General features: G+C 50.1%; 1 protein-coding gene across 1 annotated transcript; it reads left to right on the forward strand.

Annotated features, from left to right (window-relative positions):
* The first annotated feature begins 2,306 nt into the window (after positions 1-2,306).
* On the forward strand, positions 2,307-9,639 carry LOC138114893 (ovocalyxin-32-like). Its single transcript, XM_069024853.1, has 6 exons — positions 2,307-2,617; positions 6,486-6,548; positions 7,320-7,494; positions 8,129-8,265; positions 8,956-9,018; positions 9,110-9,639. The coding sequence occupies exons 1-6, from the start codon at positions 2,405-2,407 to the stop codon at positions 9,266-9,268; spliced, it is 810 nt and encodes a 269-aa protein (XP_068880954.1). The 5' UTR covers positions 2,307-2,404; the 3' UTR covers positions 9,269-9,639.
* Positions 9,640-11,023: the final 1,384 nt, after the last annotated feature.

Here is an 11,023-nt window from a genome sequence, read left to right on the forward strand (position 1 = left end):
CCCTCGCTGTCATCCTGCCCCGGGGCTTTCCTCCCCGGCCACCCTGCTCCACCTCGCTGCTCGCCTTTCCGCGGACCTTCCTGTGCTCCCACGGAACCCTCGGCGCCCATCCCACACCCAGGGTGCTGCTGGAAGGGCAGGAAGGGAACAGCAGGACACAGCTGGCACTGCCCAAACCGCCCCCCCAGTGCCAGCCGAGGGCAATCAGCCTTCGGAATTCAGTTTAAAAGGGACATCAGCGCTGTCACCACAGCGAGGATAAACGAGAAAAGGCTGGATGTTGGTTTATTTCCAGAAAAATATTGGAGAGAAACGTGGCAGGGTGTCCCAATAAGGAAAAAATTATCCTCCAGCTAAACTTGACACCAGGCAGGGACACCTTCCACTAGTCCAGGTTGCTCCAAGCCCGCTCCAGGCTGGCATGTGTGAAATGTGAATGTAAAGATGCAAACTGTAAATTACAGGATCTGTTTCAGGAGGGAAAACCATAATCAACAAAATCAGGAAAATTAGCTGGGTGGCATAAAAAACCGTAATAAAGATAGTTATCATAGCTTTACTGAAATAATTCTTTCCCTCACTTCAGAAAGCCTCAGAAATACTGAATTTCAAGTTCTGTGAAAAAGCGTTCCGGTAATAAAAAGAGACTTAAAGCTCCACAGGAGACAATTTGAGTGCTTAACCAAAGTTTTGATTTACTTCTCTGAGGTCCCAGCCCAGAAACCTGCCCCAATACTCATGCAGGAGCACAAAAATAGATTCCCAGCTGCACATACAAACACCCACCTGCTCAGATGGTACCAGAGCAGGTCATTAAAAATCAGCTTTTTTAACACAGGAAGTGCTGCAGCCTTTTACATTTTACCACATATAGTCTCTCCAAAAGAGATGCTTCCAGGAGGAGCAAGGCAGCAAGCTCGTATCCCAAAAATCATCTTAAGGGAATCTGGCTCCTTTCTCAGTTGATTTTCTTCATGTTACAAAGACATGACTATACTGGTTCCAAAAACTTTACTAAGTGAGATTTATTCCAGAGATGAATGCTTCCCTCTGCTTCTTGTGCACAACATTTGGAATATTTCAGCTGTGTCCAGGCAAAGTGTGTCATGGTCTGAGCGGGGCTCTGGAGTTTTGGGAGGTGTTGAGTTGTGGTAATGCTGAGAAGGAGCTAACTGCGTTTTTCCAACCATTACCTGTGTTTGTTCTGATCTGTGTCAGGCTTCCACACCTGGCTCGAGCTGCAGGCTCCCTTCAGACAAATCCTGTGACCCCTCAAGTGTCCCTGGCTCCCCAGAACCCCTGGTCCTGCTCAAGTTCCAGCATCCTTCAAGCACCCCTGGCTCCCAGCCCTGCCCGAGTACCCCCAGTCCCCCTCATCTCCTCTCACAACCCCTGGTCCCCCTTGAGTCCCCCTGGCTTCCCTTAGGACCCTGGCACCCCTCAAATCCCTCTGTCCCCCAGAACCCTTAGGTCCCCCTCAAGCTCCTCTGGCTCCCTTCAATTCCCCCTGGCTCCCCTTAAAATCCCTGGTTCCTCCGAAGTCCCTCTGGCTGCCCTCCAAGTCCCCAGTCCCCCTCAAATCCTCCTGGTTCCCCTCAGAACCCCTGGTCCCCCCCCAAGTGCCCCTGGCTCCCCTCAGTACCTGGTACCCCTCAAATTCCCCTGGCTCCCCTCAGCAGTCTCAGTCGCCCTCAAATCCCCTCAATTTCCCCCGCTCCCCTCAATACCCCTGGTGCCTCTCAAGTCCCCCCGGCATCTTCGAGCCTCAGTGTCCCCCTAACGTCCCGGCTCCCCTCAGCTCCTCCGGCTCCCCTCAGCCCCCCCGGCTCCCCTCAGCCCCTCCAGCTCCCCTCAGCCCCCCCGGCTCCCCTCAGCCCCTCCGGCTCCCCTCAGCCCCCCGGCTCCCCTCAGCCCCTCCGGCTCCCCTCAGCCTCCCCGGCTCCCCTCAGCCCCCCCGGCTCCCCTCAGCTCCCCCGGCTCCCCTCAGCCCCTCCGGCTCCCCTCAACCCCCCCGGCTCCCCTCAGCCCCTCCGGCTCCCCTCAGCCTCCCCGGCTCCCCTCAGCCCCCCCGGCTCCCCTCAGCTCCCCCGGCTCCCCTCAGCCCCTCCGGCTCCCCTCAGCTCCCCCGGCTCCCCTCAGCCCCCCCGGCTCCCCTCAGCCCCTCCGGCTCCCCTCAGCTCCCCCGGCTCCCCTCAGCCCCTCCGGCTCCCCTCAGCCCCCCCGGCTCCCCTGCCGCCCGCGGGCTCTCAGGTGGGAGGGCTGAGGGAAGGGGAGTCGCCGCCGGGCCGGGCCCTTCGGCGGGCGCTGGCAGCGGGCGGAGGGCGGGCGGGAGCAGCGGGCCGGGCCCCGCTATTTGTACCGGAGCGGGGTCCAGCCCGCCCCAGTGCCCGCCGCTGCCCGCACCATGCCGGGGCTCCGCGCCTCACTGCCCGCCTTCCTCCTGCTCCTCGTCCTTCCCCATGGCAGCCCCGCGGCGCCGGGCGCCGGGCAGGAGCTGGATCCCGGCAGCCGCTCGGCCGCGGCGGCGGCGCGGGTGGCCCTGCAGTACCGCAACTTCCAGGCGGGATCCCTCGGCAAGCTGAGGGCGCTCGGGCAGGTCCGCAAGGCTACGCTGAAGGTAAGCGGGGAGCCGGCGGGGTTTAAAGGGACGCTGGGGAAAGTGCAATTAACAGTAATTATTCTGTTATTATTCAGTTCTGTATAACCGAGCTTAGCGCGTTCCCACGCAGGGCACCGGGCGCCTTCCCGCATCCCTCAGGAGCCGCTGCCCCATGCTCGGGGACGCCCGGGGACTGTCCCATCTCCCTCAGGGGGCACCTGAGGCCCCTCCGGGACTGCTGTCCCACTGCCCCATCCTCAGGGACATCCAGGTCCCCTCATGGCCCACTGTCCATCTGTCCCTTCCTCAGAAACACCCGGGTCCCCTCAGGGACCTTTGTCCCATCTCCCCTTTTCCTCAGGGGGCAGCCCCTCAGGAGCTGTCCCACAGTCCCTCCCTCAGACCACGAGCTTCATCTAAAGGCAGTGTAGATTCCACCAGAAAATATACCTTAATCTTCCAAAAATCACATCGAATTGAGGCGACAGAACGGGACAGGAGTCCCAGAGAGGAGCAGCTACGGGGACAGAGCCTTCCTGTCATGGGGGGCTTGCCAGGGATGCTCGAGGTGGTACTCGGGGTACAGCCCTTCTCCTCCTCCAGGTCTGGGGTTTTTTTACAGCTTATTCAGTTTCTGAAAGTACAAGATCAGGCAAAAACTTCTGGGGAATGTTTGTCCAGGCTGTAGATCCTGGAAGGAATGCATCACCTTCCTGGAGAGCCGAGGGAAGGGATTTAAATCCAGCCCTGTGCTCCTGCTGCTGGGCGGCTCCCGAGAGCAAGGGTTGGTTGTTCTGGATTCCCAGTCTGAGGTGCCAGAGGCAGCACTGGATTCCAGTGGATCCTTCCCAGGATCTGGAGGTCTTACACCACTTGTCCTGTGCAACTCCTAAAACTGAGTAAGAGGGTGTAGTGTTAAATCCTCCCTTTCAAAAAAGATATTCCAAACCAAGCAGAAATATCGAGGATGCATTAATGCAGCCCCTATATGATAGAGATCATTAGCTGCTGAGCATGGAAGTGCTCATGGGACACTGAAGTTCTCCTATGAAACTGCTACAGACACCTGTGACAGGGATTCACTGTGTTAGTTTCTAGGCTCCAAAAGTACAAGTGCTCCTTCTGTATTTCCTGGGCACTTTGCATATGTCTATATGTAAATATTTCCGTATATAAACACCTGTGCCTGTCTGAAGAATAAGGAAGTATTTGTGGGGAGGGAAAGGGATTTTTCCACCCTCTGTCAGCCACCTGCTTCCTCATGTAGGAAGGAAAACAATTGGCTCATTACAGAGAAGCGAAATTGCTCCTTATTTCCTCACAGTGCTGGGTGCTGTAGGAGCTCCCTGGAACCACTCCCTGCAATTTATTTCCCTCTTTTTTTTGCACACTCTGTGAAAACAAGAGGAGAAATGCACTAGAAGTGGGCACTTCCTTCCTTCCTGTCCTCCCCTGGAAAAAAAATGAAAAGAATTTCCTGGAAGGAATGTGCTGTATTATGTGAAGGGAAGAGACAGAAATGTTGGGATTTGGGGTTTTTTTTGGCTTGTCTGGTTTTAAAGTTTTTTTTTTTTTAAGTGGGCTAATTTCCTATTGGTTACTCTATTTCTGGATCTCCTAAAATCAGGATAATTTTTTCATGGAATTTAATAATGAGCGCTGTAATTTAATACTGACTTTATTAGGCCACGAGCTGGTGAAACTGGTAATTGGAAACAGGAGTGGGAACTCTCTTAGATGGGAAAGATCTTCCAAGTTCAGGTAAAATGAGACTTTCTTTATGGGCAACGAAATGCCAAACATGGAATAATCCTTACCTTGCTGTTGGATGCAGTTGCTTTTTGTTGTCCCTTCTTTTTTCTTGAGTAAGGACCTTGTAGGAAACAGCAGCTCCTGGAGTTGTTGGCAGCAGCACTTTAAAATACACTTTTGATAAGAGAAGTATTAGTTTGTACCAGCTGAAGATCCCAGAATTTAAAGGGAAGCTTTTGGGAGCAGTTTCCCATCCCAAGCTGTCATGGAAATCCTAATTTAGAAGTAGGGAGGTGAAAGGGAAAAGCCAGGTGACCTCGTGCAACGTTTGCTTAAATTGGACTAGAAAATCCAATTTTCAGATATCCAGGTGGGCATTTCACAACCTCACCTGGACACAAACAGTGCAACACCACAGCTCTGGTCCCTAACATTAGAAGTCAATTAAAATTTTTCTAATAATTTCCAACAGTCAGAGCCCCACGTTTGGGTGGGAAAGGCAGAATCCATGGCAGGAGCAGCTCTGACTCCTTTTTCCATAGTGCCAGCTTCTCCATGCCCAGTGATCCAGGCAAAAGCTGATCCCAGGGGAGAAATCCTGGTGGGGAAACGCAGAAGGGAAGAGATGGAAACTTCCTGCAGCACGGGGGGAGAGGGGGATCCTCCCTTTCCGTGCCTGTGGGCAGTGAGGGAGGTGCAAACTGATTGTAAACTGATTGTAAACTGATTCCTTGGGGACCTGCAATTAAGCCGCTCTGAAATTGCTGTTTTGGCCTTCCCAGGACTGAAAATCTGTCAGGAAAGCTGCAGTAATTTGAAGCCCACAAGTAAAAGAATCCCGCGACCCAGATATTGAGTGGAAAAATGAATTACTCACTTGTTTTCTTCTCTTTTTGGACACTTTTTATCTTTGGCTGCTTCCCTGGGGGTTGTCAGATATCCCAGAGCTCTGACCAGCTCACACTCTGGGATTGGTTAACAGCGTTTTGGGATGAGAGTGGGAAAAATACTGGAAATGAAAGTTTTCCTTCGGGACTATGAAGACTTTTGTACATCTCCAACTATTTCAGGCTAATTGGAGCTTCTCCCTTCTCCCTGGTGAGCTCAGGAAGCCCCAGGTGTTCACACCAGAATAAGTATTTATTTTAGCTGTGTAGCATCATTTGAAAGCTTTCTAGGCAGCAGTAGTAGAGTGGTAGTACCAACTAGCAGTACTATGGGGGAGTTGTTGCAAATCAAGAGAGAATTTCTGCTTCAAAACCCATGGAAACACAGAATTCTGTGCCCTTTTAAAAGTCCTGCTGACTATTTCAGCTTCTCTCATCTGCAGGACTGATGACATAAAGGAACAAGCCTGGGTGACTGTAAAAATCCCCAAATTAATCAGATATGGGTGTTATAAACCATAGCAATAACACCTCTTGGGTAGATTTACAACGGTTAGAAACTTAGACTTAAATGTGGTTATTCCAGGAGATGAGAGCCTTCTTAACTTCATTTCATTTCAGTTACTGCTTCTTTGGTGTTCCTGCATTTCAGAAAGGCAGTTTTCACTCTTCTGCCCATGTCCTGTTGTCACTTTGAGGACAATATTTCAGGCAATACACAAAAAGGGCAGAAGGGGAGAAGGAGGATGCAGAGAAGAAAGAAATTATCAAAGTCTGAGCTCATCCTCTCTGTTTCCTCCACCTCCTTCATGGTGAGATTTGGCTCCACACTGGACTTGTCTCATCCTAAAACTCCAGGAGGGGATTTTATAAAAATAAAATGACTAAAGCAATTTTTTTACCTGCATTTTCCAACTCTGTGTAGGTACCACAGGCAGGTGCTGAGCTGAGGATCTGCTGTGGGTATGAAACTTCACTCACCTTATACCATTAATAATTTCCTGGGAAAAGTGTGCCGGGAACAGGAAGGCTCAGGGTTAGATAAACAACACACAGAGGTTTGCTTTGGGTCCTGATCTGCCAAATGCTGCCAACAGCCAGAATTGTGTTTAAACACCAAGGAAGACTAAAAATCAGCGCTGTTGCACTCAAACCCAGGGAATTGCAGGAGGGGCGTTCCCTCCTCAGTGCTCCTTGCAGCACTTAAGGCTTTAATTCCACTGCTGGCTCCATCTTCTCTCTTCCAGAACATCCCAGAGTCTGGCCACAAGTATTACCTGCAGTTCAGCACTGAGGACTACAGAACTGGGGTGAGTTCCCACCCTGGGGTGAGTAATGCCCTCACCCTGGGCATTAATAACTCCAGCAGCTCCAAAACAGGGACATTTGTGTCCTAAACGGATCTGCCACAATGGAAGGACCTTGTTGCTCCTCCCTGCCTGTCTTTGCTCCGAGGCTCACCTGAGCGAGCGTCAGGCCTCAGTCATGAAGGGATTTCTTGCTCAACTCACCTGAGGCAACCAAGGGCCTGAGTGGAACTTGGCAGTGGCCCAGGCTCAGTGACAGTGTGGTCCCCACTGTCCCTCTGTGGTCTTCATTCTCCTGCTGTCCACACCCCAAAATGGGAATCAGGAGCTGACAGCTCCACGTTCTTTCCAATTACAACCCCCTCCATTCGCTCTGTCCCAGCTGTCAGCAGCATTTTACTGTCCTCTTCCTTCACACACATTTTGTGGAATTCAAACGATTTTCAGAACTGACTGTGAAGCCTTCGATTATTTTTGTTCCAAGGCTGACACAATGAAAGTCCCTGTTATCAATTAATGTTGTTTCTTGAGCTCTCACAAACATACTTCCAGGATGACTTAGAGCATTGTCATGTCCTGAAAGCAGGACAAGCATTAATTAAAACCTTCTGTTAAATCCCTTTAGCCTTGTGGTTTTAACCTCTTTCCTGGAAAAAAGAAAAATAAAATCCTTCTTGACACTTTCCAAACCCCTGAGCAGCTTCATACGAAGAGTGAGTTGCTGGTAAATAAAATCTTGATTAAAGATAAGAGTTTTTAACTCTCCCTTGACAGGAAGATGCTGGGAGCTGCCTGGCTACAGTGCTGTATCCAAAGAAAAAGTCTCCTCCTGTTGTCAGCATCAAGTGCTCCCACACCAAAGATAAGAAGGAAATCCAGGAAGAAGACAACAGACTTTACCAAAGGATCAGGCACCAAACCAAACCAATAACTGCAAACAACATTCCAGGTATATTCCTCCAAACAATCACCTGTATTGCATTTTGTCTTAGAGAGCATGAAGAACACAAGCATTTGAGAAGGAGACACATTATTGGCAGTAGCACCCTGAGACCATCCTGCTGTCAAAACAACCCCACCTCCCCAGGGATTTTTGGGAGAACAAAGCCCCTCTGGATTTACCAGCAGCACTCAGCACCATCCTGTGAGGGTGGTTTGGATTTAAAAGCAAGTCCACACCATTTTTAAGTCAAGTCAATGCAGACTGTCCTCCAGGAACAAGTGCCCAAACCCACACACCTCCCCAGCTGTGGCTGGAAATTCACTGGGGATGACTAACACAATTTTTCCACCCTGGAAAAATCCCATCTTTTCTCCCAGCTGGGTAAGGACTCCCATTATTGTGGATTTTTGGGTTTCTCACCTCATCGTGGGGACCCCTCTCTTGGCAATGTCAGCTCTGCCACACTTTCATAGCTCGCTGGGACTGCAGGTTTGGCATCATTCTCCTCCCTGTGACACACTGGAGGGAAGAGCCCCATCCCAGGAAACGTGCTGTGCCAGGCAAAACCGCTCTGAGGTTCATCATTTTTCTGCTGAGCAGCCAGAATCAATATTATTTTCTCTTTCTCCTTGCCTTGCAGACAGCTATGGCAACATTGAGCCTGCCCTGGAGCCAGTGTGGGCTCTGGCTGTGGCTGGCAGCAGCTCCATCATGTGGGAAAAGTCCACGGAGACCTTGGGATACTTCCTGGCCCAAGTGAAGGCTGTGAAGCAGTGGGTGAGTGGGCAGCAGAGAGCACTGCCCTGAGGGGAGTTACCCCAAATCCCAGGGGGATTCTCCTCACCAGCAGCTCCACCTCTGAACACTTTGTGCAGGTTTTGCTGGGGAAAATTGTCCTTACCTGGGTCTGCAGGAGTGGCTTCTGCAGGTGCTGCAGTTCTGAGCCCCACAGCAGAGCCCAGCACCCTCTGCCCCCGGCCATGCTCACACCTGACACAAACACCAGGCTGGGGAGCAGCTCCAACACCTGCAGCACATCCATCCAGCAGCACTTCCAGAGCCCCCTGGCCCTCAGCCAGCTGGGATCCATAGGCAGGATCCAGGTTTTGTTGCTTAGCTGTTCAGCATGAGATTTCTCTGAAGGAGAGGTTAATAGTCAGGTATAATTCTCAGATTTAATTGAGGATTGAACTCAATTGATTAGCACTTAGCCAGCCCGGTTCCACTGCAGACAGTCAGGCTGCAGAGCCACACAGCTCTTGGTGCCTTCAAACATTCCATGCAGAAAGTGCTCCTAATTCCCTGTCTTTCCATGGTCAAACCCCATCTGACTCCAGCCAGCAACCACAGCCATAGGGCCCTGCTCACCTCCTTCCCCAAGCAAGCTCAAGTCAATCACAGCAAACATTAAATTTCAACAACATAAACCTGTGTTCTTGATAATTCTTTTTTTTTTACACCTGCCAGATGAGGAAAGATGATTTTATTGAGTTTGACTACACTGTCCTATTGCATGAAATGCCAACCCAGGTAAGGAATTTCATGTGGACAACCCCTGCTGTCAGCAGGAGATGAACAGCGTCAAGATGATAAAATCTGTGTGTTTCAATCCCTTCTCCAGGAAATCATTTCCTGTCACATGCGCCTCACGTGGCTCCCTGGGTACCCTCTGAAGGTGAAACACTTCTGTGCTCCTGAGAGCCACGGCCTGGATGAGGGATCTGGGGCAGAATCTGGATCAGCTGCTGGCGCTTCAGCTGAAAAGGGAGCAAATTTTTAAGTGAAATCCTCGGTTTTGGATGTGGAGCTGGGATCATCCTTCCACACAAGTCGGTGAATGGGAATGCTTTCACTGACCTGTTCTGTGCCAAAATTAATTCCTATCACTTCTTCAACTGCAAGACTCCAGTTCTGCAGCTCTGCCTAAACCTCTGCTACTCCATATATACACAGATGAACACACCCCAGGTGATTTGATGCCACTAATTAACTGTTACTCAAGAGTTTGTAAACAAAGTTAATATATTTGGATAAAAATCCTAAGTGTTAATCTGTCACTAAGAAATATTTGCCTACTAATTTTTTGTCATTTTTTTGGGCTCGAATCATGCTGATTTTAAACTCACACCTCCAATAAACCAAGTACCATCACTCAGGGTCGAGGCTGGGTTTTCTTTCAGCTGGCTGCTGTTGGAGCCCAAATTTCCACCTTCTCTGTTACCTCAAACCCAAACACAACTGCAGAGCCAGGGAGGCTCCCTGTGCATGAGTTCCCATGTTTGGGAACAGCTCCTCTGTTATTCCTGCCATGTCCTGTCCCATCCTAGCCACCACAAAGTCATGGCTTTGTCCTTTGCCTCCAGCTGGGTTCCCAGCAGATCCACCACTGTCCCACCTCTGCTCTCTGGGATTGTGCCAGACTGTCCCAAACTTACCTTTTTTCCCCCATTGATCAGGTTTGTGCCAGGATAAACTAAATCCTTCCCAAGAACACCACCTTCCTGAGGAAAAACAGTCTCTGAGATGGCTGTTCTGTTTAATTTGGGGTGGTTTTCACAATCCTTGAGCTGTAATTGGGAACAACAATCCAAGGATTTCACCCAACAGCTTTCCCCGGATGTTTTAAGCTTCCCAATTTCCAGCATTCTACACAAATAAGTCTGATTTTCTGACTGAAGCTTTTTCCCTCAGCACACAAAAGGCACCCAATAAACTCAGGGAGGCAGCATTCCACATCCTCCTCGTGTTTTCATTCCTGCTGGGAGAACATTTCTTGTCATCAAAAGTGTGAAATCAGAGCTTGGAATTCCACCATTCCTTAAAGAAGCTGGTGAATGAAATATTTTTTTGGAATTAAGCCAAGAAAATAGGATGGATTTGGCACTTTGGGGCTCTGATGTTGTCTCCTTACCCTGTTTTGGCCACTGCTCTGCAGAGCTGGAACTGAGGATCAGGCACTTCCCAGGCACCAGGGCAGTGGAAATGGCTGCTCACAAACTTAACAGCAGTTAAACAAATTCCACAGCAACTTCTGGATAAGTAGCAAAGCTGTTGGAGTTCTAAGGCAAAGTCTCCCCCAGCTGCTTTTAGGCCAAGATTTCAGCCTAAAAACCTCAAATCATACAGCAAAATTATTTTCCAGGTTTGTGGAGAACCAGTGTATCTGGCAGAACTCAGCCAGGAATTCCCATCACAACTGGTGTAAACATAACGGAAACCCCATAAATAGAAATACAAACCCCATAAATATTAACACACTCTGTAAGTACAAATATAAACCCCATAAATACAAACAAAATCCTCCCCACCCCGTTTCTGTCCTATGTTCACACTGCTTTCATCAGACATCTCCAAATTCTGGGAAAAGTGCTACATTTGCTTGTTTTAAAGACTCTCCAACTGTCTGAGAACCTGCAGGGCTTTTCTGCAAACGAATCCCAGCTGAGCATTCCCAAAAAACAAAGCCACGGATGTAGGGGAATCATGGTTTTTTCCCAAGGCAGCACCACACGGATACCCCACATCTTGCCTGGGA

Source organism: Aphelocoma coerulescens, chromosome 9 (assembly GCF_041296385.1).
Source record: "Aphelocoma coerulescens isolate FSJ_1873_10779 chromosome 9, UR_Acoe_1.0, whole genome shotgun sequence".
Classification (NCBI taxonomy): domain Eukaryota; kingdom Metazoa; phylum Chordata; class Aves; order Passeriformes; family Corvidae; genus Aphelocoma; species Aphelocoma coerulescens.